Genomic DNA, 25888 nt, shown 5'->3' with positions numbered 1-25888 from the left:
CGCCTGGGGTGCTGAGGAGGCCTCCAGGCTGCTGCTTCTGGTTTGCTTCGAGGTTCTTGTGGCGTTTTAGCACTGCCACCCAACTCGCTATTCTTAATGTAGGATGAGCTTTTTCATTTCTGGTACCTCTTTGGGTCGGCCTCCCCAGGTGACGCCGATAGGGCAAGAGGGAACGGCCTCAAGTTGCACCAAGGCAGGTTCAGGTTAGATGTTAGGAAAGATTTCTTCTCCTCGGAGCGGTCAGGCACTGGAATGGGCTGCCCGGGGAGGTGGTCAAGAGCTGTGTGGATGTAACACTGCAGGACGTGGTTAGTGGGCATGGTGTGGGTGGGTTGGCAGTTGGACTTAATGATCTCAGTTGTCTTTTCCAACCTTAACGATTCTCTGATTCTTTTTCTCTGCTGCTGCCTTCTATTGTTCTAGCTAGTTCCCTGAAAACCAGAATGGAAGACGTTCTGAAAGGGACAGTGTGTACCAGAGAATGAATTGCAGTTCTGCCAACTGCTGGTTGGTAGCCAAGCATGCACTCAAGGTATATGAAACAAGCTTTGCTTCCAAGACTTTTTGCATTTCATCTTAGAAGCTGTTTGCACTTGACTTAGAATCACCAAGGTTGGAAAAGACCTAAAAGATCATCCAGTCCAACCGTTCACCTATTACCAATAGCTCCCACTAAACCATGTCCCTCAACACAACATCCAGTCTTTCCTTGAACACCCCCAGGGTTGGTGACTCCACGACCTCCCTGGAACGGGAGACTTCTCAGTCTCCTGTTCACAAATTGTTCTGAATCTGATGAGATGAGATGTTAGTAGCCAGGGAGTTTGGATTTTTACAAATGTGCAATTTGACTTGTAAGCCTAAAGCTCTGAACCAAAGATCGATGGAATTTTTGCTTTTTCATTCTTAAAATGATGTGCAGTCTGCGTTTTTGCTGGTGCTCGTGACACCTGGCTTCAATAGCAGTGACGCTCATGGCCATGGGCTCATGTATTTGAAATTTCAATGGAAACTGTTCTACTAGTGACAGCCATTTTCCAAGCACAGACATAAAACAAAAATTTTAAATCTCTTGTACTTTATAAAGTATAAACTTCAATGAGAGAAAAATCTAAGTTCTATGTTAGCTGTAGGAGCCTATTTAAGTTAAAAACAATCCTTTATTGCTAGGCTCATTTAAACTGAGTATACTGCCTATTCAGACGTGGTGTTCTCATAATTCATCTACACAAAGGAAACAGTTGCAAGGGAGAAATACAGACATCTGCCTTCAAGAGAATATTGCTATTGGCACATGAGCAATCTCATAACACTTCAGATGCTCTGTTTCATTGTCTGAGCATTCACAGAGGTAGGCTGGAGTTGTATCTTATTTTACAACCCTAAGGCAGGAGGCTGCATTTCTGGTTCCATTGGGCTCACTCTTTTTCCTGTTTTTTTTTCCTCTACCTTTTCTCTGGTGACACAGATATGGAAGAGCGTTTGTTATTAAACTGAGTAAGAATAAAGCCTAATTCCAATTACCTTATGAAAACGGAATAAATAACGACTACTCTAGTAGTATAGGAAAACAAAACATCAGAATCCCTTCATTTAAAAGAACAAAGAGAACTTTGAGCTGGACAAGGTCAAATACTAAACTTTGTTTTTCCCACTGTGTAACTGAAATAAGACTTAGGACAAAATTCTGTTCCCACTGACTGAGAATGCTGAGAATGCACTTTCTGTTTAAGTGCAAAACAGATGGCTGACATTTTATCAAGGTGACAAATGTTTCAAATGTTAGACTTCTTTTTTTTTTAAACAGCATGATTCAGATCAAGGACATGAAAAAATATGGGTATGGAGAAGAGAAAGTAAAACCCTATTAACTCTTCCATGTAAACATACATACTGTATTCTGAAGAAAGGATTTCAATCATGTGAACCCCCCCAAAGCTAATCTATCCACATTTCATTCACACTGGAATTTTGGAAGTTCTTGAAAGTATACTATGTAAACTTTTAATAAACACTCTTAAAGTGTTTAACTGAGTCAGGAAACTCCTATAAAAAGGGGGGACCTAGACTTTATATAGGGCTGCAAGGAACTTGAAGAAAAAATTAAACGCATAGAGTAAAAAACCAAATATTCTGTTTATAAAATCTCTGCATAACTGTAGGTTAAGAACTAAAAAGCATTTTTTTTGTGACTGTATGAATGAAAAGTGATAATATTTTAAATAATTTGAATATGTTCCTTCTTAAAGTAGAAGTCGTGAGAAACAAAGGAGATTATATTTTCAGTGGACTGAACAGAGAATTTTCAACATAAGAATGATTTATGAATAAAGAATTAAAGAATATAACTTTAATATGTATTTAGCTGAGACACAAAAATTTAACTGAGACAGATGTAGCTATTTTTATCATTTTAGTTGGCTATTTCATAATCTGTTAAAAAGTGTATGCTGTTGTAAATATAAAAATATAAGTATTACGTACTGTGAGTTTATTTGAGCCTCATTCTCTCAGGCAAAGTTGCCATGCCTTTTACTATTTCTCAGAATGATCAACCAATTCATCTGGGTAAAGAATAAATCATTACTCTTGAAAACCGCATCAGTTCAGAGGTGTTTGTCCCATCAAGAAGTGTAAAAACACCCTTGTAAAAACTCCAGCAACACCAGCATTTACTTCTTATTCAGGAGAAAAAGCATTCGCCTTCATTCTGAGCTATTCTGCTTCTTTTTCTTCTTTTGCAGTGGAGCTTCCAATTTTCGCTTAGCTGGAACAATTTTTCTGTGTTGTTTTGTCAATTTGCCACTTTTATTCGTCCCACAGACTTTCTTCTTCTTGTCTACGGATGGTTTCTCATCTTCATTTGCTGAAAAAAGCAAGAAATTATTCACTCTGACATTTATTTCCAGTCTGTAGTCTAAAATATTACAGAGCCTTATTTGTATCTCCCATTAAAAAAGGAGGAATTTAAACCATAATTGATTTACAGTGGAGTGTGTCATCTATGCTACTTTTGTGTTAAGAAAATACCAAAAGATCAAATATGGAAGTAATTCACTATACAGGAAAACAACAATAGCAGAAATAATCAACAACTCATTGCCACCAAGCAACCAACCCCTAGGCCAGACTTCCTAAGTTAGCCCAACTGCACTGGCATCAGATCTAATTTTGTTCACAGCAATACAAGAACATTCAGTTCTATCAAACTGTTTATTCTTTTGTTGTCTGTCCTGAAAGCTTCAGAGTTTCCCTCAGTATGTTATTCCACTAAAGAGAAACAAAGCTTTCATATCATAAAAGTGAAAAGATGTCCTCTGATTACAATGCAATGTATCACAAATTAAGTTTCCACATACAAAAGAACTATTTCCCTCAATTCCAAATCATCACTCAGTTCCTGTGTGTGTCTGCTTACAAATAGTTTCCATAGTTGTGGCTTTATTACGTGCAGGCCTGAGACTATTAAATGGGTGTAGATCTGTATGCAACTTGCCAGTGTCACATCCCCAGTTCTTTAAACTACAAAAGCTTTTTCCAAGGCATGCAGTGAAAACCTCCCATTCACTATCTTATATTTCACAGTCACGTTAACAACTGAAAATACAGATAATTTTATTACCTTGAGTTGATGTTGCAGTTTTTTCACAATTTTCTTTCATTTCTGAAGCTTGGTCAAGCCACACTGCAAGGCATGTCAGCCTAGCTTTGGTGCTGACTTCACATAATAAAGATGGCATGTTTTTAATCTGAACATGGAAAAAGAAAATTAATTAAACATCACTTCTATTTAAAAATTTACTAAACTATCTAAACTGAGGAAGTATTTTATGGCCCAGTTCCCACTTCTTTTCTGGGGAATCAGAGAATCACAGAAAGGCCTGGGTTGAAAAGGACCACAACGCTCATCCAGTTCCAACCCCCTGCTATGTGCAGGGTCACCAACCAGCAGACCAGGCTGCCCAGAGCCACATCCAGCCTGGCCTTGAATGCCTCCAGGGATGGGGCATCCACAGCCTCCTTGGGCAACCTGTTCCAGTGCCTCACCACCCTCTGGGTGAAAAACCTTGTCCTAAAAATGATAGGGTGCCTAACAATGTTAAGAACCAGAGGCTGCATGCAGGTTAATGGTCACAGTTACAGCCCTGTTTCTGCTACCACTCCTCAGTGGTGCTTTTTATAAAAAACTCCCAAGAGCTGCAAGTGCACATCTTGATAAGTGAGATCAGCATGCTTTGCCATGCAGAGGTGATCCGACACGATGAATAAGCAGACGAGTCACAGGCCCACAAAAAAAAAGTGAATGTTTTCAGAAGTTCATCCAGATTACAAGGCGTTTTCAGTAGAGTTAAAATAATTTGAATTAAGTTACTGCACCAGGTTCTTTGTCTCTCCTCACAAAAACATGGCTGCTGATTGAAAATAATCCCTATGTAGCGTGTTTCAGATTGCTTAACTGTATCTGTATGCTCAGCTCTGGAACTGTTGAGCAAATATCCTACTACAGGTATCAAGGATAATGTGTCACAAACACACGTGCATGACAGCAGCACCGATCCTCTAGAAACTACTTCTAGTAAAGGCATTGTGCCTCTCAGGGCTGGGCAGAGCAACCCACAGAGTTATGCAGGGGTTCACAAAGATTTGTCTGTGCAGTAAAAAGAAAAAAAAAATCACACATTTGGTCAAAGTAAAAACAACGTTACAGAGAAAGTTAAACAGTTCCTTGATCATTACTTCAATCATGCAAAAGCAGACCTGGGATTTCAGACAAAGGGGAAAAAAGGATTTTCACTACTGCACTTAAAAGAATATAAAGACCATCACGAGGGCTGAAATTAAAAATTTATGAACTCAGAATAGAAATACAAAGTGAGATTTATTTCAATGTTAAGATATTTATAGCAGAATACAGTAGAGCCCTTAATATTGGGCATTAAATAAAAACTCTAATTCTGATTTTACAAGGCAAGTCCCAGAACTAAACAGTAAAGGAGGGGAACTTTAAAGATAAGGCACAATTCCTTGTTAAATTGTGAGTGCTATTCAGACTATTCAGAATTGTTTGAAAATACATGAAATAAATGTACACAGAATAGTAATGGACTTGATGATCTTTAAGGTCTTTTCCAACCTGAGCAATTCTACGATTCTGTGATCTGTGTTTTTCAATACAACAGCACCTTTCAGCACCTTTAAATGGTCAGCAACAGCCAACAGCACTAAAAAACTTCACTGCAGTCATTACAACATACATAACTGTTTGGACAGTGGTAAATTTTGCAAGGTCTACTTGAAGAGAAACGTGATTTCATGTACAGAAGAGATTTTATAGCTTGTTAAAACAAAAGATGCCAAAATATACAGGTGCATAAATTATGTGTAGACATACATACATGCACTGAACACAATGGGGAGAAGGATCAAAACATGCAGATTACAAATAAAATTCCACCAGTGCTTTAAAATTGATTATTACAACAAAACACACCACAATTTTGACTGATGCTTTTCCATAAGTCGAGCAGTTTAACAGACTGACCTTATTAAGATCCAGATTCCACACTTTAATGTAACCATCACTGGATGCAGTAACAATAACATGTTGTCCTTCCCTTTCAAAACTATATATATCTTTTATTCTGTGAAGAAAATGTTATACTTGGTTACTAGGTAACATGGCAGATCCCTTCAGAACAGTAAGCTGACAGCAATTAAAGATGCACAGGCTACAATGTAGAAGTCAGTCTAAACAGTAAAAAACCCACAAAGGCCAGGCTGTAACTTGGAAAGATAATCCATTTTGAGTGCTGTCATTTACAGTAGGAACACATGTCCTTGCTAGGCAGTTAGGATTCAATTCAGAATGTTTCTTTAAGTACACACTATTATCTGCATCAGTGACACAGTAGCTAAAGTTTTCCTGCTTTGATTAATTAAAATAATTAAAAATCAGAACTAGGAAAAATACTTGGTATACAACAACAGAGAATATCCTATTGTCTGAAATGAATACAGCTGGTATGTTTTATGTAAGTATCCTAAGCAATTAGAAACTGTAAAGGCTAAACATTCTTTAGACAGTCTTGCCTACTTGCCAAATACCAATGCCCACTTTCAGAAATACATGAAATACACTGAGAAAAATTGTACACATATATATGTAAGCACGTATATAAAAATGTTACATATATATAACATGCATTTGATATCAAATCAAATAATTTGGTAGAACCTTTTCTGGTTTGATCTGCCCACCTAGCAGCTTTCCACTGCAAAGACACCAGGGTGACCAGACATTCAGAGGAACAGCCACCCTTGAGCAGCTCCCCACCAACCTGCCGGATAATTCACAACTGCCAAGGATTGTAGCTGTCATGAGGACTGACCCAACTATGAAAGACAGACATCACAAGATGTCTTATTTCAAATGTGCCTGCCCACTACATTCCAGTTTTGCAGTGGAAACCCCGATGAGCAATTTTCATTTCACTGGCTGAGAAGCACTACAGAACCCAATGGCTCCATGAAGGTTTTGGTATTATAAGTTGTAGAGATGTCTCAGTTCAGACACAACAAAGCTTTGAGGAGGGAAAAGAGAGGAAGATCTTCCTTGTGAAAAAAGTATTAAGCACAGGCATATCAGTACATGTAGGTCTTATATCTAAGACATACATTTAGATATGATCTATACTGATCTTATACTTAAGGCCTTAATATTTTATACAGTACTTAAATTGTTAAGGTTAGAACTGTAATATTCCCAATTCTAAACCCAGCTGTTTTTGTAGCATGCAAGGATAACACAGTACTTCTGCTTATGCCAAAAGCAAACAAGTCTGTTCCAAACTTGGAATTTAGCACATTAAGTAAATTTACTTTCTATATGAATACAAGAACAGTAGTAAAATGTGTGAACACTGCAAGTCACTGAACTTTGTATACTAAGTACTCAGCACTGCCATAAATATTTAAATAGTACACAAATATAAAATACCTGTTTTCATGAGCTTTAAATTCACACAGACATTTTTGAGAATCACAGCTGTAGAACCTTATAATTTCATCATCTCCAGCTATGGCAAGGACAGAATCCTTGAAATGGGAAAAAAGAAATGCAAGTGTGATTAAATTTGTATGTTTCAAAGCAGTTAGCTTCCCAGCTTTTCTTTTGTACTTACTGTAATAAATCTAATGGAAGAAATTCTTTTCTCTATTGTGATAGTGCCAGTGATTGAAGCTGTATCGAGTTTGTAGATATCCACTTTATTTGTTATCACAGTCACATATTTCTCTCCATCAGGGGACCATTTAATTATGTGGGCATCTGTAGACAGAGGAACATTCTTATATACACAATTTTTTGTATATGTGAGACATAAAAGTAAACATCCTTCTAGTGGCTACATACTATGTTCTAGGTGAAACAGAGAAAAATTCAGAAAAAAAAATCTAGTAAATGTATGCTCTTAAATGTTCATTTCTGATTAACAGAAGTGCATAAAGGAAGGAGAAAAAACCACCATATTTATTTAGCTGTCCTGATATCAAACTTCAAGAGGGGAAAAAAGGATTTTTACTGTCACTACGTTTTCCTTTCGGTAAATGACTACTATTCATGGACACGTACTTTCCAGCATGTGTAAAATACATTGTGAAAATAGCTCACAATTAACTGACTTGTTGATTTAACACAGTCTGCATTTCCTTCTAAAAAAAAGCAAACAAAAAAACCCCAACTACCTAATTCCACTTATTAGTGGATTTAGACTGATAAACTCACTTTGCTTCAAGTTTTTGATAAAGGCTGATCGTCCTTCTACAAGATTCCAAGTTCTGAAAGACAACAATAGATAACGTGCATTCTGGTTAAACAGCACAGTGAAACTGAAGTCCTATCAGCTGACATCTGAAGAAAGCTTTTAAGCATCTCTCTAACCTTCAGTGCTTTCCTTAATGCAGGAGAAATTGATGACTTAATATATTGCTTGTACACTGAATCTGTGATATTTATTTTATACATCAGTTTGCAATGCAGAGCACGAAAGGAAGCCAAATACCAATTTGTCTTGATAATACAGCCAGCTTAAAATACTTGTACATATATATGGCAACTCATATACACTCCAAGTAAAAATTTACTTTTCTAACACTGAATAAAACTTGATGGCTTTCAGTATTTAATTTTTATTCCAGAAAGCAAATGCATACATCTACAAGTGACTAAAAAGAGTTAGAATTCAGCAAGAAGAATCATAGAATCATAGAATGGCCTGGGTTGAAAAGGACCACAACGCTCATCTAGTTTCAACCCCCTGCTATGTGCAGGGTCACCAACCACCAGCCCAGGCTGCCCAGAGCCACATCCAGCCTGGCCATGAATGCCTCCAGGGATGAAGCTAGAAATAGAAAAGACTATTATTACTTGTACTTAGAACTTAAAAAGACAAACAAATGACTTCACGAGAAGATACGTTTCATCAGTCTCACACAGTCTAGTCACAACAAGGAATTGTTGCTTATAGCAGAATTTACTGAATTACTGAACTATAATTCTGAGCCCTTTTTCATTAACTTGGACTCACCTTAATGTTTTATCTGTTCCTACTGACAAAGCTAATTTCCCGGATGGATGAATAGAAAGAGATGTCACATGTCCTCTGATAAAAACAAAACAAAGTGTTAGCCACACATATTATTTACAAGGAAAATAATTATGAAAACTCATCTGAATATGCAGATTTAAGAAACTCACTTATGCGCCTTAATGGATTTCAGGCATTCCCATCTCTTTGTGTTCCAGATACAAATTAGTCCATCTTCAGCCCCACTCAGTAGATGTGCAGTACCATAGAACTCCAGACAAGTTATTGTGCCTAGAAATTCAAACCAGAGCTATCAACAATCTCGTACATACTGAACAGTTACCACAAAGAGAACATATTAACTAACAGAGGTGCTTCTAGCATTGAAACTAGCTACAAACATTCCTGTTATATTTATTGATGTGCTCTATTAGTTCCTCTACAGTCCTACATGTCTGAAGTGTCTGATCTGCTCTCTGATATAGCACTACTTGGTCAGCATGGTGCAGGTGACACACAGGTTCTACCACTGATGTGCAGTTTTCTTACATCAAAGCCCTGATCTTGGCACACAGCTGAATTTACCACTGTCCTAGTTTCAGGTGGGACAGAGTTCATTTTCTTTATAGTGCTTGATATGATGCTGTGTTTTGGCTCTAGAAGAAAAGCAACGCTGATAACACAGACGTTTCAGATGTTGCTGAGCAGTGTTGCACAGAGCCAAAGACATTTATCAGCTTCTCATACTGCCCTGCGAGTGATGGGCTGGGGGGGGACAAGGAACTAGGAGTGGACAGAACCAGGACAGCTGACCTAAACTGGCCAAAGGGATATCCCATACCATATGTCATCGTGTGAACAAACTATAAAACTGGGGGAAATTGGCTGGGGGGTGCAGCTGCTGCTTGGGGACTGGCTGGGAACTAGTAGTGAGCAATTGCATTGTGCATCACTTGTGCTGTATAAACATAATTACCATCATTGCTATTTCCTTTTTCCCCGTCTTAGCAAATAGTTTTTAAGTTCTTTTTTTCCCTGATTCTCTCCTCCATCCCACTGGTGGGGATGGTGAGCAAATGGCTGTGTGGTGCTGAGCTGCCAGCCAGGTTCAACTGTAACAGAAGCACCCTGTTTACTGTACATAAGTTGAATGCAGGTATCACGGTGAATTTAGCTCCGTTATACTTCTAGACTATCAGGAGAAAAAGGACAGCTGGGATTGAGCCCCAGGTGACTTGAACACATTTTTATGGACTAATATCAACTGTCTTTTTGATGACTGTAATTTAGGAAGCACACAGATCAGGCAAGGTGATGAGGAGGATGTGATGAGGCCTCTTCTCCCAGGCAACAAACAGAACCTGAGGAAACAGCCACAAGTTGTACCAGAGGAAGTTTAGGTTACACATAAGGAAAAACTTTTTCTCTCAGCGAGTGGTCAGGCACTGGAATGGCTGCCCAGGGAGGTGGTGGAGTCGCCATCCTTGACAGTGTTCAAGGGGCGTGGATGAGGAGCTATGAGATATGGTTTAGTGCTTGTGGTAGCAATGGTGATGGGAGGATGGTTGGACTAGATGATCTTGTAGGTTCTTTCCAACCTTGTGATTCTATGATTCTATGATTTTAAGGTACAAGGCAACACTTGTAGTAGCAGCAGCCTGTCCTTACATACAAACTATCTCTTTTGGGTGGATGATGGAACAAGGACACTGAGAAAGATGGCTGTTTGGAGCAGGCGTGGTCTGGAGAAACTGTCTTGGTAGAACAAAAATCATTCTTTAAGTCATTTCTGGGCCATACATTCTGAAATGGGTAAAACTAAAAACATTTGGAAGCAGCAGATGTATTTGTGGTCCGACGCCCAAAACAACGTTTGGATTTTCATGCTCTAAATCTTGCCTTGTTTGTATCCTCAGACCACGGTGGCTGAACCACCACCACTACTGAAGACAACAGCCTTATGATAAGCAGAACAATCTGAGTTTTCTTCTTCTGGTAACGAACAAATGTTCAGTTCTGAGTTTCTATCCCTGATGCTCATCGCAAAGCTCCCTTACCATTGTGCTGCAGCAGCGCCCCATGCTCCACCTTCTTCCTCATGTCATAGATCTGGATCGACTCATCCCTGCTCCCCGTGACCACATACTTGCTGTTCACGGCTACGGCCGACAGGGAAGCGGTGTGGGCATGGTGTGTAAAATCGGGGGTAACCGTCCAGGGCTGTGAAGGAAACACAAAACGAAGGGATCTTTCTGAAAAAAAGGATCCTCACGGCTTCATCAGCCAAGAAGCGACCAAGGTAAGAGTTCACAAAATCTGAAAAAGCCGACGTGTAAAACGCAAAGAAATCACACTTAGCGACAAGGATGATGGAGCAGCATCGAGTTAACGTGCTGTTACACGATCAGACAGGGCGATCTCAGCGCCCAGACCACCTGCCGCAATCAGCCCCGCTTTCAGACGCGGCTGTGCGCACACAGGACCCGCACGCAGCTACAAGAGAAGAACTTTGGCGGGCCGACTTCCTCGTTCTCCCCCGCTAACACCCGCACGCCTCCCGCCCGGCGCCGGCCCTCGGGACCACGTGGCGGCTGCCGGTGCGACGAGGCCGGCAGGAAGGCAGCAGGGCAACGAGCCGCGAAGGACCCGCCGCTCCCACGCGCCGTGGGCAGAGCCCGTGCTCGCGGGCGGCCGCCCCGCCCCCGCCGAGCTTTAAAAGCCCACCCCGAGGCGGCCCTGAGGCCACGGTCCGAGCGAGAGCGGCGACGACGAGCAGTAGGGCTGCCTCAGGTGGGTGGCGGCCGCTGGGCCTCGGCACGCAGTTCGCCTGCCTGTCTTCCTTGCGCCGCGTTACCTGTCCGGGCTGCGCGGCGAAGCCGAAGAGGACCTGCTCGTAGCAGCCGGCCACCAGCTCCATCGGCGCGGTCGCCCCGCTGCGCCCCGTCGCCGGCTCTCGGCCCGTCCTCGGCGGTGCCTGCCGGGGGGCGGAGGCGCTCTGAGGGGCGGCGGGGGAAGGCGCGGCGCCGCGGAGTCAGGCGCGCCGCGGGGCAGCCCGACTGAGGGGTCCTCGCGGGGCGGAAGCGCGGGGCGCGCGGCTCCCGATGGCGGCGCGGACGGCGAGAGACGTTAGTGCGGGCCGGGGGCGGGAGAGCCGGGCTCGAGGGGCGGGAGGCGCGCGGTGGAGCGACGCCGGGCAGGGAGAAGCGGCGCCTCCCGCAGCTCGGCGCACCGAGGCCGCCCCGACGGAGCTCGCGGGGCGTGGAGGCCGCGGCCGTTAGGCCGCGTCACTCCCGCGGCGGCGGGGGGAACCGAGCGGCACCGCCGTGTCCGCCCAGCTCCCCCCCCACTCTCGGTGTGCTTCCTCGTGATGTTTCTATTTTCTGGCGCTTTTTATTGGCGCGGGGCGTAGCAGGAAAAGGGCAGCGCGGCCCCGGCGCCAGGCTGCCGCGGCGGAGGACTTTGGCCGGGCGGGGCGCTGTTGTCGTCCGCGGAGCGGCACGGTGGCAAACAACCCCCTCACGTCCCTCTCTATGGTAGGCCGGGAGGGGCGGCCCGGCCCGGCGCTACTGAAACGGCGGGGCGGGCGTATTTACAGCTAATGGGCAGCCAAGGTGAAAAGCCCGGTGGAGAGCCTACGTAAGCCAGAGAAGGAACTGCTTGAGTTCCGGAAGTTAAACCTGCCCCACCGGAGGGATAAACGTGCTGTGAGCGTAGGTGGGCTTGAAGGTGTATGTGCCACGTCACATGCGTGCTCTCTTAACTGCTGTTTAAATGTGCTTTTGACTTGCAGTGAAAAGAAGCACCACTGAAGAGCGGATGAGAGAAGAGTACAAGAGCAGTTCTGCATGAGTCTGCAGTAACTGTGGTCGCAGAGTTATTGCATCGTTTGCCCTCTCATACTTTTTTTTAGTGTAAAGTTGTGTTGTGTTTGGCATCTCCTGGTAAATCTGCACGAGTGAAGAGCGGTAAGTTTTCTGAAAATAACTAAAATAAAGCATTATGTACTGGGGAATACAAAGATTAGTATTCCAATATTGAAGGCATTATTCTTAAGTTAAGGAACTTAAGGCTGTTCTTATTAATATAACCTCCTTAACTGGAAAAAATATGCTGATGATCATCCCTCAGCACAGTTATGTTTAGTGAGAGGTTATACACTGACCTTACTGGTATGTACCTGTATTTAAGGGCTTGTTTGTACTTTACAATTTCATTGGCTGTCAAATGGGTATGGAGATGAAGTGCATAGCTATCTTGTGTAACACCATGGCTGTCCTGTGTCAGGATAGCATAACCCATTTTCAGAAGCACCGTGCTGAACTGTTCACCTGCATGGTCACGCCTCTAGAGCATTACAAATACTCTGTAATTATATGAATATGACTCCAACCAATCAGTTTGTAGAGTGTTACATAACTCGTTACGTGGAAATGGGAGTTAAATTCCAGCAATCCAGTGTCTGCTTTGAAGAGTTACTTTGGATATAAAAACAAAAAGTAGTGGTGAATGAACAGTTGTGTGCAAGGGGATAATATATAAGTTGCTCTGATAGTGATGATTCCCATTTATTTCCACGAAAGCTACAACAGATATAAAAAGCATAATAGCACTGTTTTTCAACATAGTCACCAGCATTAGCTGTGTGCTTTTGGTAGCAATGAACAAGAGCCTGCAAATCTGTACCAGCAGAGGTGACCCACTGTTGCTACTGTTGAAATACATCATTTACTGTGCTCACATCTACCTTTTGGTCTCCTTAAATGTTCAGCAAATGTTGATGAATGTCAGTGGGTGCTGTTTTTTCTCCATGGTGGAATTAAATTCCCCCCCTTTGCTTCATCCACACTTCTATGTCAGATGCCATTTTTGTCAGAATGCCCTTCTGCTGCTGTCTGTCCCATGGCAACAACATGGAATGAGCTATTGGTGGGAAGGTTCTGCCTTTACTGCCATACTAACAGCATCCACCTCTGACATTGAGGGTCAACATAATAACATAGGGGGCATTACTTTTAGAGCAGCCCTTATATTCTTTAAATGAAAATGTTTTCTGAGGTGACTTGGATGAGGAATAGGAAAGGTTATCAATTGGGAATAGCTATATGCCTCTTAAGTGAACGGTGTCCAGGATTTTAGTAGTAGGAAAAGGTCCCTCTTTGTTGTTAATTCATTCTTAGGGAAGTATGTCTGAGAAGAGACAAAAGACAAGATACAACTAAGGAAAGATTCAGAAGGATCAATTGGATCAATTTTACCTTTACTATTCTTTCTTTATTTACTCTCTTATTCATCAATGCGTAGGAAGTAACACTGCTCCTTTTCAGTTGTATAACTTTGTGCCACAGGAAGTTACAAATTCTTATTTGGCTCAAAAGAGGGTGGAGAGTGGGGTGAAGCAGAGCTTGAGATATTGTAGAAAACAGCTTGTATTCTGTTGCCTTGTTTTTAATTATTTTAGAACTTGTAAACTATGATTTGGTATGTTTTCTAGACATAAGTAAACTGTAGGTAACTAAAAAGCTGTTTATAAAATTTTACGGTGCTTTGGACAATAGGAAAAATCTGTGAACTGCCAGAACTTCTAATTGTAATACCCTTAGTCATATATCATTGCTTTATAGTCATATATCCATTATCCAAGGAATATCATTGCTTTATGGTCATATATCCATTGCTTTAGCAATGACAAGTCAGAACTTAAATTCCCTAGCTGTGAATTAATAATGTTAAAACTGTTAGACAGTGAACATCCTTGAAATTAATTGATTTCAGAATTGAGATTCTTGGTCCTCCCTCACATTTTTTTTTTTTTTCAGCTGAAGGATTGCAATAAGCTGAACTGTTGCATCTGTGTCCCTTGAAGAAGGCAGAAGACAGATTATTTTTTTTCAACCATGGCGAGCCAGGTAAGATCATTTGGTGAGAAACTCAGGTTTGTAGTGTCTAAATGGGTTCCAGAACATTCAAAATCCCCGGTGAATGTAAAGCTGAAATAGCTAGCTCACTCTGAGTGGGGTATTCTTCTAGTCCCATGATTTCCTCTGGTAGTTTGGTAATTGGTGGTTGTCCTCTGTATGCTTAATTGTAACAACCGAAACAGGTTGGGAGCATGGCATTAAACTTTGCAGTTTGGATTATTTGAGCATGAGTTCTTCTGAAGGATCTTGCAAATAACACTCTCTATGTAAGTTATGTAGAGGTGTTCTAGAGGAAGAACATTAAACGCTGCGTAAGTAAAGTTGCTGAAAAATACCATTCTTATTTTTGGAAATTGTTCTTCAGAATATTAAACGAGGGAGGCAACCTGTTAATACGGCTGTTTCTTTTTTTTTTTTTTTTAGTTACCCCACATTTTTTAAACTGGCTTTTGGGGTTTGCAATTGTGGTTTCTGGTTTTTTGTTTTTGAGGTGCTTTTTATGCCTCTTTCTTCCTGGCCTTGCATCTGGGTTTAGCGTTTTCCCTCAGCCGAGTTGGTGCCTGTTTGTGGTCTTCTTTCTTCTTACATTCCATTAATGGGCCTCCTGTTGTTGTTCCTGGCCCGGGAGAGCGGCCCACTGCTAGGTAGCGAGGAGAGGCATCACACAGAAGCAAAGAAGAATTCCTAAGAGAGGAGAGATAGGGACAGTTGAGATCCCTTTCTGAGCGAAAGTGACATATATATATATATATATTTTTTTTTTGGCTCACTGTGCCACTGAAGGCTTTTTTTTTTTTTTTGAGAGTCTTAGAGCTCAGGTGGAGCACAATCCAGTCCTGGAGCTACTTAACATTTAGGATTGACCAGCATCGAAGGACTAACTGCTTTCTTCCGAATTCCAAGAGGAAGCTGTCAATCCGTTAGCCAGCTTGACAAGTCAGGGGAATGTGGCTGTTCATACAATCCTTTGGCTCTGTTATTTTTGCCAGGCATTTTCCCCAGAGGCTGCTTTCCCTCATGGGAGGCGGAGGGAGAAATGGGACCCCAGGCTTCTTTCAAGGGCAAGGTGAATATGGGGAAATCACCTGTGGTGATGGGGAGAGGGAGGGAGGAATGTAAATGAGGCTAAATACTATAGAGGTGTTTTTTATCCCAACAGGATTTACTTGGGAAAAAGCGAGAGTGTCTCCAGGCCTACAGCTGGTGGAGAACACCGCAGAAGAAACGGAAGAAAAAGAACAAAATAAAACCAGGAAGAATAGAGTTCGTTAGTGCTACTACTACCACCAGTAGTACAGTCAGGTAAAGTCCTTTTAACATGAAAAGCTCTGCCTGTCTTTATCTGCTGAGGTTGATGGTGACCACTGAATGTCATCACTCTCTTGAAAGATTCCGTGATTGCTGGCAGGTGGTGGCAAAATAGTCATAGCCATGGCTGTAGTATGAGTTAATTTTTCATTGTATTTCTGTGCCTCTTGTTTGGGCAATCATAGAATGGTTTGGGTTGGAAAGGACCTTTTAAGATCATCTAGTTCCAACCCCCTGCTATATATATATATATCTCCAAATAAATGTGTTGATCTTTGAAACAAATTTCTGGAAGTTTTCAGAAAATGGATCCTTGTTGCTAAAGCAGTAGGATTAGACCTGCAGTACTAGAGAACTATATGCTGCTGGGGTGGCATTGCAGTTCTGTACATTTCAGTGTGTTTTTGCACTGAAATACTCTAGACTAATTTGTCTGGTTTTAACAAACTGTAATATAATAATTGTTTAAATACTGGAATCGGTATTTTGGTCTAAAAGTTTTAAAGCTGTTTTCTTTATCTTCTTAAAGACCGGATTATTCAATATTTGTTGGGGAGCTTACTCCAGAAGTGGATGATTTCCAGCTCTATGACTATTTCCTAAAGAGGTATCCCTCATGTCTTGACTGCAAAATAGCAACAGACCTGCTGGGATATTCCAGGTAACTCAGTGTAAATTTGTAATGCAATTGGTTGTGTTTGCTTCTGTAGTAATATATAAGAACTTGTGTTAGAACTTCCCTACTTTTTTTTCCTGAGGCAAGAGGAATGAAATTAGTCTTAAGCACTGCTTTTCTTAGCAGCACAGGTCCTTGAGTTTCTAAAAGGCTAGTTTAAGCAGTTAGTTAACTTTTGAAAAGCTTTGATTTAGTCATGTAGATTTACATTTAAAAAAAAAAAAAATCATGCTGGGAGAAGGGAAAGCTGTGCACTGAAATTGGTGCAGCTTTGTATCATCTGCAATACTGAGGTCAAAATTCCCATTTTTTTATGTGTGGGGGGGAAAAGCATGAGGCCTGGCAAATCTAAGGGGTTTGGGAGATTGAATGCAATTTTACTGATAGTAAATAAAGCCTAGCTGAAACTGTTGGTCATGCAGTGAGTCAAGCAGGAATGAGGGAGTTTACTATTCAGACAGTGCTGCCTGTAACAGACTAATTCAAGAAACTTAAGAGAAGGCAGATAAAAAGAATACTAGTGTTCTACAGTAGTAGGAGTGTGTTAATAACTGATAAATGAGCTCTGTATATGCAGAAATATAGAATCTGATTACTTATGCAGATAGCAATTAAAATGTATTGTTCTGCTGGCTCTCAGCAAGTTTTATTGCTACCAAAGAGCAGGCTTTTTGCTTCTGGCCCAAGTTTTTAATTTGGAGACAGCCTCTTCCGTGCATGTGCGTATGCCAGAGAGGTTGCTTAACTAATAGAAGCTATACTAGCTGCTTCCTTCTGTTTTTGTAGAAGACAAATTGAATTAATTAGTTTTGTAACTGTTATGCATACTAGAATTTGTTTTCTCCCTTTTGAAAATTGTAGAGGGTATGCCTATGTCAGATTTGGTGAGCAAGGTGATCAGATGAGGGCACTGCAAGACTGCCAGAATGCACCAGGTCTGGGGGGAAAACGAATCCGGCTGAGCATAGGAATTTCTAAAAGGTAACCAATGAGTTGTGCATTGATACAGTTATTCTAAATAATCAGATTCTTGTAGCTCTGCCTTTGTAAAGTCTGTGGCCCTTGCTGTAATGGCTTTAACACTGGCTGTAGGATGCAGTCTACAAAATCAAAAATGCAGAGAGATTGTTTTGACTCCCTGGATTTATCAGCCTGTTTTAGGATTGCTGGGGGAATCCAACTCCAATCTAACCACACAGTGTAGCTTGGGCTTATCTGCTCTTGCAGCCAGCTTTATTTCTCAAGGAGCAAAGCTGAATGCATTTGTAAATATTTTCCAGGTTTGGGCCTGAATAAAGTAGAAGGGACAGGGAGCTTTTGTTCTTAGACCTTTCCCTCTAGTTTGAGGAAAGAAGCACGTCACTAGTTTTACAGTAGGCTGGTGGGGGAAGAGATGTAGGAATACAGGGAGAAAGCCAAGGGAAACTTTACTGGAATGGTTTTCAAAGTACTGTTCTTTGCTTTCCAGTAGCTTAGGGCAGTGGGGAGTGTAGCACTTTCTGAGAGGGATTTTACTCTTTTCATCTCAAGTCTGTCAGTTACTTAAAGCAATTCAACCATTTAAAAGAATTAATTCTAAATTTGATAAACTTTGATCCAGGATACTGGGAAAAAACCCTGCATATGAACAATTTCAGTATGTACATGAGGTTAGCTTGCATATTCTGTTCAATAGTAAAAAAATGCTACTTCTGTTTCTGTTTACCTGGCATAATTCTGCAGATGTTGCCTCTTTTTGCTTTAGAATGGAAGTGCTGTTGCCTGAGAGAGCACTATCTAAAATTGCTGTGACCATAATTATTTTAGAGACAGGAACAGGTCACACAGATGTGTTTCCTTGCTTCTGCTATCCAGAAGGATGTCAATGGTACTTTGAAGGAGGAATGCAGTTGGAAGCAGAAGACTCAAGATAATTGTTCGCTACAGTAGCAGGACAATAGAATATCTGTATTAAGACTTATGTACTTTACAGTAATGAAACAAATGCAATGTAGGTATTAAAATATACATTAGTATGTTTCTGAAGGGCTGAGTATCTGTCTTAGCATCAAAATATCCAGTCATCAAATTAAACAGTTTGACATGAATGTTTACTCATTTTGGTGACTGTTTCTGAACTCCTTCAGTTTGTATTCAGCACACAAAAATGTATATCACTGATTTTTCTGCTTCCCCACTAAGAGGAGGTCTGCCTGTATAGAATTAGTGAAAACATGTCTAAAAAGGATTTGCTGGAGTATGTAGCATGGTTATCTGAATGTACTGTATGTAGTGTGCATTAGTTTTAGTTAAGATAACTCGTATCTTAATTCTTGCCACTTGTCTGAGGCTGCCCCAGAGAAAATCTCAGGCAAGGGGGAGTACTGAAGATTAATCATGTGGCCCCTTTCATAGAAAATGAAGTGTATTTCCTAGTTTCCCACTGATTTGGTCATCTTACTGAACAGTTAGAAGTATGGTGTAAAGCAAGACTGGCTTCACCTGACAGCTGTACTTGGCAACTATTGAATGCTTGATGGACTAAACTGCAGGTAGAGGCAAACTAGCAGGCAGTGTAAGATGCTTCTCTGAAATGGATAATCTGATTTCATTCACTTCTTTCTGGAAGAAATATCTAGTAATTAACCAAACAAAATATGAAAGGGCTAAGACTGCATCTTTAAAGCAGCTGTGCTTGATAAATGTCTCTGGTCTTAAATTAACCTTTGCAGAGCACAAAGGCTTATGAGCAGCTTGCTTATGCCAACACTAAGAATACTCTGTATGATAACAGTGTCAAAGCTCTGGATTTGATGAAAAACAATTACTTTTGATATTGGCAAAGGTGAGGACTTCTGCTTCTGTTTAAGTACAAGATCTTGTGCTGTGCCTTAACCTGTCACTTAATGCAGCTATATAGGAAAGCTTCCTTTTAAGCTTTGGAATGTGTAAGCTGGCACGTTGTTTAACTGGAAAACTGGGTTTACAGTTTGTGGTTCTCAAATTCTTAACTTTTCATGTTTCAGACTGAAAGCAGAATTCCAGCGGTACCAGTCATACAACTATAATGATTATTACCAGGATTATCAGAACTACTACTCACAGTGGAATTATGATGCATATGCTGAGTATAACTACAACTCCTATGCTGCCTATGATAGCATGCAAGCTATTGGAGACTGCTCTTTAGGAGAAGCTGTTATGGCTCCAGCTGTTTTTGAGGTAAAACATACTACACACCTGTCTTAAATAAAGAAACTTTATGGATAGCTGTACAAATTGTGTGAATTGGAGCAGATATGTCCTAAAACTAAAATTATGCTCTCTGCTTAGCATGGAGATTAGAATAGCAGACTACATTCAGAGGTATCTGTGCTTGTAGTTTTTGCATAGAATTAGTGGTTTATACGTTGTTTATCTATATCAAATAACAGTTTTGACAACACAATGATGTATGCTTCTTCTGTTCCTCTTTTTTCCCCAGTATGCTTTGCTTAGAGCAGATAGCTGTTGTTAGTGATCTTATTTTGGTCAGTTGGTCAGTTATGACCTGCACAAGTCCCTTCCAACCTGTACTGTAACATTGGCTTTCTTTTAAAAGTAACTGCAAGGGTAAATGGCATTCTGTATGTCTGTGGAAAGAGAGAATGTCCCAGGGTAACAACGTTATTTTGAATTTATAAAGCTTTGTAAAATGATTAAATTCTGTCTTGCAGGAATCTTCGGCTATGGCTGAAATCAGTGATGACCTACTTACTGAAGGTAATGATGATTCTGTCATTGTCTTTTCTGTTCAGCCATACTTGTGCCCTTAAACAATACAAGACTGGATGAACTGGAAGAGCATCTTGGAAATCGAGCTGATACAAGGGTCAGCTCTCTATGTGGTTCATCTGAGATCACTTAGGGGTTTTAAAGCTGATATGACATGCTACATGAAATAAAATGAGGAATCTACAGTAGGGTTCCTGTAAATTATGCCTTCAGTCCGTTTTGGAAAGTTCTAATATAGGATTTACTTTCCTTGGATTGATCCACTAAGCAGATTCTATATGAGAAACTCATTCATAAGCACGAGCTTTGTTTTCCATACCATGAGGTAAAAGCTTTACATTGCAGGTTCTAAAGGGAGGTTTTACCTTGCACTTACAGATGTGGTACAAAATGTAATTCTGTGTCTTGGGAAGCTTGCAGGCAGTTCCTTGTATGGAGGCATCTTGTTCTAGTGTTCAGAGCTTTATTACACAGAATACATAGTATAGCAGGAATGAATAAATGATTTTTGTGAAGGTTTTGTTGTTGATTATTTCTAAACGGTGTGATTTTATCTTGAATGACAAATAGAGTCCTAGCCTTTGAATACACAAATCCCCAGAAGAAAATTGGAATTGTCAGGTTTGTTTAAAGTTCTAGGGGAATAAATGTCTTATTAAAATTATTACTAAATCTATTTATTTTGCTTAGCAAAAATGTTTTACTTGGCATTTCTCTTGATTTTTTGTGTGCATACCTCAGTGCTGATGCTTGTACTTACTGGGCTTTTATTTTCAGATCCACAGTTGTATTTGGATGTTGATGAAATGAACAGACAATTTATGGAGACAAGTGAAGAACTCTATGATTCGCTTATGAATTGTCACTGGCAACCTCTGGATACGGTCACTTCTGAAATCCCCTCTGCTATTTAAGTGTCTTATATAGCATGGCCGTTATGACCAAGGTGCTAAAACTACACTTCTACATTATTCTAGATCATAAGTTTTAAAGCACAACGATAGGTTGGATTTTTTTTTTGCTATGCTTTTGACTGTTTTTCTGTAATCTTTTTTTTGTTGTTCATCACTCTATTCTTGGAGCATCATGAAATCATGTAAATATTCTAGAAATGTAAAGAGTTAATTGAGGTCTAAAGATAGACTTGCCTGTGTAAATAAAATTTTGTTTCTGCAAACCTGCCAGCAAGGGACTTCAATCTTACATGTGGGTAGGACATTCTCTTCTGGCTTCCAGGATTTAATTGGGAGTAGTAAGGATATCTCATTCATCTTTATTTTTGTATGGGTGTTAGGACACTAGCAAAATCTAGCACTCACTTGTAGACTACTTGTTTAGTTTAAAAGTATAGGGTGGGAGATATTCCCAGGTTTTGCTATGAAATTTCTTGTGCTCCCCTCCTCCTGCAGGCATCTGGCACTGTTATTAATCTGCTACGTCAGTTAAAATTGGTTTATAAATGTGGTATTTTAAGCATACAGAAGTGCAGACTTCAGCTGCAATAGCTGCAAAAGTTCCATGACTAAGGATGATCCCTGCTGTCAATTTCAGCCTCAGCATTCAGCTTTTGCTTACCTTTCTAAGTGTTAGGCTTCTCAGCTCACACTTCATACATTTACAGTATGTATATTGTGTACGCATGTATACAAGACACTTTTCAACCTGAAAATTATTGGAGATAACAACTTGCTGGCTTAAAGGCAGGCATAACATATTGGGAACAACAAAAAGCAACCAAAAACACAAATATCTTAGTAACAACTCTTTAATTTCCTCCTAACCATTGACGATTTCTGTGGTATTCCTGATGATTAAATGTTTTTATAGTTATGAGGTTAGAGAACTTTGAAGTGATGACTGTATTCAAAGAAAGGAAGGGAGGAAAATTAGTTTTAAGCTAGTGGTGCCTCTAACCTACTCTCACCTTGAAAGGTATAAATTATTTTCCAGGTGTATTATTTAGTTAACCCTCTGTGTATTGGATTACTTGTTACTTAATGTATGTAATGATAAATAGGTCAGGCTGGAGACAGTAGAATATTCTAGGAAAAAAGAGAGCAGAAATTGCTGTAACAATAGCTGTGGAAGCTGCTAAAGCCAGGTGAGGTGGTTTGATACTACTATGTGTATTGTAGGGGAAATCTGACTGCTGTGATGGCAGGCAAGAATCAAGTTCTTTGGCCTTTTTTTTATGACATGGTGTAGGTTATGACTTGAGTCAGGTAATGAAAGTAGTGGTTATAAACTATGTACTACTCCTGAATGAGCTGATGACCAGAAATTCCCTCTGTTTTCTTCACTGTTTAACTTGTGGTGGTAATATTGGCATAACCTTGCCATGAAGCCAGGATGTTCTGAAATAGAAGAGGCCTTTGGACTACTAGAATTGCGTTCTTCCTGCTTTTAGTGCAGGCATGTGTGTGTAGGAAGGCAGGGGTAATGGCATCACTTTCAGCAGCTGCAGGTAGCTCTCCCCGAAGCAGAGAAGCACTGGAGCTAGGTACAGGGATTTGGTGGGCCATTCTCCTGTGTGAGGTGAGTCTTTGGAGTGTTAGGTTGAGGGGATTTAGTAACAAGAACATGATGTTAGGTAGAGGTGAAAGATGAAGCAGAGAGAATTTAGAGGGAAATAACTTGCTTGTGCATATATGGAATTGTTTCAGGGGACTGAGCAGGGAAGAAACTCAAGATGATAAGCATAGGCTTCTTGAATTTGGATGGCAGTGTTAAAGATTAGCTTACAAGGTCTGCTACTTCAGTTGTACATAGCTGTGGTGCTTGAACTTAAAAGTACAAATTGGTCAGCTAAGCAAAGGGTTTTATATCTAGCATCCTTACTAGCAGCAAGACTGCTTCCAGGTCTGTGCCTGCATAATAACTGCTTTGACAAAGTTTGCATAGCATCACTGAACCCTGTGCTTAGGTTGCCTTTGTTATTTTATGGAAATATTTGTTGTTACCCACCAAAAATGTGATACTAGGGATATCTGTTGGCCTAACAGAAATACTGTGAAGTATCTGTGCTGATTTTTTTCTTTTTTTTTTTTTTTCTGGTCTGTAATATGTGAATTGTGTAATGAGGGGCCCATGTAGGTATGTGATTTCACTTAATCTGATGCAGTGATGGTGTATGACCAAAGTATATGAACCTCAGAAAAACAAGTCTGTGGCCACCCCACTTTGTGCAGACTTCACTTACCAACAGTCTTTATGCTCTATGTTAGAGACTGTTCTCAGATACACGCTCCTTCTGTTCTGGACTATAAAGTGCCTAGATAGTGAAAGTACTATTTTTTGTAGTTCAGTGAATGAGAATTATTTGGGCTATTAATTCTCCAGATCTGAAAAATGTTGGGAGCGTATTCTCTTGCAGTCAACAGAAACAGAAATGAGGTGAGAGAGAGGTGTTGGTTGCAGCTGGTGCGCAACAGTTCTGCAACAGTTTTCTGACCTTTTTCCTGACTCCTGAGACTTACTGGTGTATTCCTCTTTCCTGGTAGGAGTACGTACATGGGATTATAGGATAGTGTGTGCAGTACAATTCTTTACCATAAGAGCATAGAGAATGGCAGGTTTCTTCCTGTGCTGTTACCAGTGAATGGTGAGTACAGGAAGATGAAATTGCACCAAAACTGCTGGAGTGCTTTGCTGTCTTTTTTACTAAGTAAACTCACAGCTGTTTGACAACTGCCAGCCTTTTTTTAGCTGAACACATCATGTGGGTGTCTGCTGTCAGTTTATCAGATCTGCAAAGATGTGATGGCAATGGGAGCTTGATTTGCTTCAGACTTGTTAAATTAAAAATATATATACTTTTACAACCCTACTATAGCTTGCTTCTAGTTCTGTTTTGTTTCACCCAGCTGAACTGGTGTTTATTTTTGTTTCAAGTTTTCTACAAGAATACCCAGTAATTTTTTCATAAACTCTTTTCATTGGGTACAGCTGCAATAGAGTACCTTTACACAAAACCTGCTAGATTGTTCAAGAATAGTAGTGTTTTGTTTCCTATCTCTTCTGTGATCAGGAAGGTTTGAGGGGCTACTACTAATCTCGTAGTCAGTGAGCAAGGAAAAAGCAACTGTCAAGAAAGAGTTCTTAAAAGGATGCATGAAGAGTAAATGGTACTTAAGCCATGAATGTTTCTTTTTGCAGGGATGCTCTGGACCAACCGCTTCTTTCTAGCGCTACCTCAAAGTAACGTGCAGATATAACTCACAGGGAAGATTGATCAAATGGTGATGATCATTATCATTCTGCTGGATGCATATATCTTTGCCTTTTTGTTTTGGCTCACTTTTAGCAACAATTAACTTAAGTGACACATGTTAATGGACACTGACTACATTTGCAAATATTTCTGAGTCATGAGTGTCATTAAAGGCCTCTCACTGTTTAGAAATTGTTCTAAATAAGAAAAATGGAAGCAAAATAAATAAAGCAGCATTTGAATTTATGGAGAAAACAGCGTAGCTGCCTTTGATGCTGAGCTGAAAAAGAAAATCATGTTACCATAATATGGTTACCTTAATGTAGTTAGTGTGCAAGAGAAAAAGGGAATTGTATTTTACCTCTGTCTAGCTATTAGATAGCCAACGCAGATGTGATTTTAGTCAGTTCCCTAAGGAGATGCCATTCCAGAAGTCAGCATTTTCTCTGCTCAAAGTGTTATCAAAGGGCAATTTATCTCTCTTTGCGAATCTTGCTCCTCCCAGAATGGAAATGCATTGTGTAACCCTTCCTTTAAGTTAGAATTTAACATGATAATCATGTTCTAGACTAAAGATGAGGCTTTCCATGTTCTGGAAGGAAGATGTTGATGCAAACCATTCTGCTGCAACTGAAGATGTACTGACAGCAGGTGGGAGAAGAAAGCTCTGAAAGTGAAGTGTGTGATGTGACCTACCTGGCAAGTAATTCTGTCTGGGGGGTTTCAGAAGTCCTTTATATGGCAGTGGAGACAGGATGGAGGAAAAGAGAGCTAGCAAATCCTGGAAAGCAGCTGGGAAAACACCAGAGAGGGGTTAAAAAAAAAAAAAAAAAAAAAAAGGCTGAAACAAGAAGCAGAGATTTAGTGCAAAATCCTGAGAGACTCCTGCAGCAGTTCCTTTGCTGCTCACTGATCAGCGTTTCCCTCAGGTGTAGACTTTGGGTGGACACAGGTGAAAGGGATGTGGGCATCCTAAGGGCACTGCCACTGAGACCCTGTGATGGCCTCGGTTACCTTCTAGGTCCTCTCCACCTGAAGACATTCTATAATCGCCATCTCCTACACGATTTTTAGCACTTCTCTGTACTTGAGGATGCATGTTTGTGCTGAATTCTGTGCAATGAAGGTGCTGCACCTCCCTGCTCTGCTCACCCCCCCACAAACCAGCGCGCTAAACGTACCACAGCCACAGCTATACCCTTTCAGCACCACACTACAAAGGAACAATTATTTTGTTTTTTCAAAAGGAAAGGCGTTTTCCCTTTCGAGGAAGCACAGGCCGCGTTGCAGACCGAGTCCTTCTTCCCCCCCCTCCCCCCCGCTCGCCCAGTGACGCCGTGCCCCGCCCGCTTTAATCGCCCTTCCCGCTCCGCGCGCCACCAGCCCACGCGCCCTGCGCTCGCGCCGGGGTTTCCCGCGCAGCCCCGCCCACCCCGCG

The 25888-nt window shown here is 40.8% G+C and overlaps 2 protein-coding genes and 1 long non-coding RNA gene across 8 annotated transcripts; 2 read left to right on the top strand and 1 right to left on the bottom strand.

The window, feature by feature from the left end:
• The first annotated feature begins 116 nt into the window (after positions 1 to 116).
• Positions 117 to 2776, top strand: LOC146544591 (uncharacterized). The gene is made up of 2 exons (XR_014882288.1): positions 117 to 308; positions 424 to 2776. It is a non-coding gene; the product is annotated as an uncharacterized LOC146544591 (long non-coding RNA).
• Positions 2336 to 11575, bottom strand: PAK1IP1 (PAK1 interacting protein 1). Of its 2 annotated transcripts, none has more exons than XM_085220184.1 (10): positions 11440 to 11575; positions 10643 to 10805; positions 8756 to 8876; positions 8586 to 8660; positions 7784 to 7836; positions 7182 to 7327; positions 6998 to 7095; positions 5543 to 5642; positions 3623 to 3749; positions 2336 to 2866 (listed from the first exon to the last, which is right to left on the bottom strand). In XM_085220184.1, exons 1-10 carry the CDS (start codon positions 11500 to 11502, stop codon positions 2706 to 2708), a joined length of 1107 nt encoding a protein of 368 aa, XP_085076310.1. In that variant the 5' UTR covers positions 11503 to 11575; the 3' UTR covers positions 2336 to 2705. The 2 variants fall into 2 exon arrangements, with proteins under 2 accessions (XP_085076310.1, XP_085076311.1); XM_085220185.1 differs by having other exon boundaries at positions 11310 to 11448.
• On the top strand, positions 11217 to 24692 carry LOC100548537 (tRNA selenocysteine 1-associated protein 1). Of its 5 annotated transcripts, none has more exons than XM_085220187.1 (11): positions 11217 to 11375; positions 12376 to 12550; positions 14402 to 14491; positions 15493 to 15569; positions 15663 to 15805; positions 16341 to 16472; positions 17349 to 17468; positions 19493 to 19688; positions 20183 to 20228; positions 21018 to 21186; positions 24396 to 24692. In XM_085220187.1, exons 4-10 carry the CDS (start codon positions 15540 to 15542, stop codon positions 21152 to 21154), a joined length of 804 nt encoding a protein of 267 aa, XP_085076313.1. In that variant the 5' UTR covers positions 11217 to 11375; positions 12376 to 12550; positions 14402 to 14491; positions 15493 to 15539; the 3' UTR covers positions 21155 to 21186; positions 24396 to 24692. The 5 variants fall into 5 exon arrangements, with proteins under 5 accessions (XP_085076313.1, XP_085076315.1, XP_085076312.1 ...); XM_085220186.1 differs by lacking the exon at positions 11217 to 11375 and adding an exon at positions 11571 to 11710; XM_085220189.1 differs by lacking the exon at positions 15493 to 15569 and having other exon boundaries at positions 11218 to 11375.
• The last annotated feature ends 1196 nt before the right edge of the window (positions 24693 to 25888 follow it).

This window comes from Meleagris gallopavo, chromosome 3 (genome assembly GCF_905368555.1).
Source record: "Meleagris gallopavo chromosome 3, MGAL_WU_HG_1.1, whole genome shotgun sequence".
NCBI classification, from domain to species: Eukaryota; Metazoa; Chordata; class Aves; order Galliformes; family Phasianidae; genus Meleagris; species Meleagris gallopavo.
The sequence above is the reverse complement of the archived record's forward strand: the minus strand, read 5'-3'. Positions and strand labels throughout refer to the sequence as shown.

What these genes read in the sequence shown, in the direction of transcription:
- PAK1IP1 (XM_085220184.1), bottom strand. Translation starts at nt 11,502, where the DNA reads ATGGAGCTGGTGGCCGGCTGCTACGAGCAGGTCCTCTTCGGCTTCGCC. An exon ending in TCGCCGCGCAGCCCGGACAG is followed by an intron (nt 10,806 to 11,439) that starts GTAACGCGGCGC and finishes TTTCCTTCACAG; the next exon opens with CCCTGGACGGTTACCCCCGA. An exon ending in GGAACAGATAAAACATTAAG is followed by an intron (nt 7,837 to 8,585) that starts GTGAGTCCAAGT and finishes GTTGTCTTTCAG; the next exon opens with AACTTGGAATCTTGTAGAAG.
- LOC100548537 (XM_085220187.1), top strand. Translation starts at nt 15,540, where the DNA reads ATGGGACCCCAGGCTTCTTTCAAGGGCAAG. An exon ending in GACCTGCTGGGATATTCCAG is followed by an intron (nt 16,473 to 17,348) that starts GTAACTCAGTGT and finishes TGAAAATTGTAG; the next exon opens with AGGGTATGCCTATGTCAGAT. An exon ending in TGATGACCTACTTACTGAAG is followed by an intron (nt 20,229 to 21,017) that starts GTAATGATGATT and finishes TTTTATTTTCAG; the next exon opens with ATCCACAGTTGTATTTGGAT.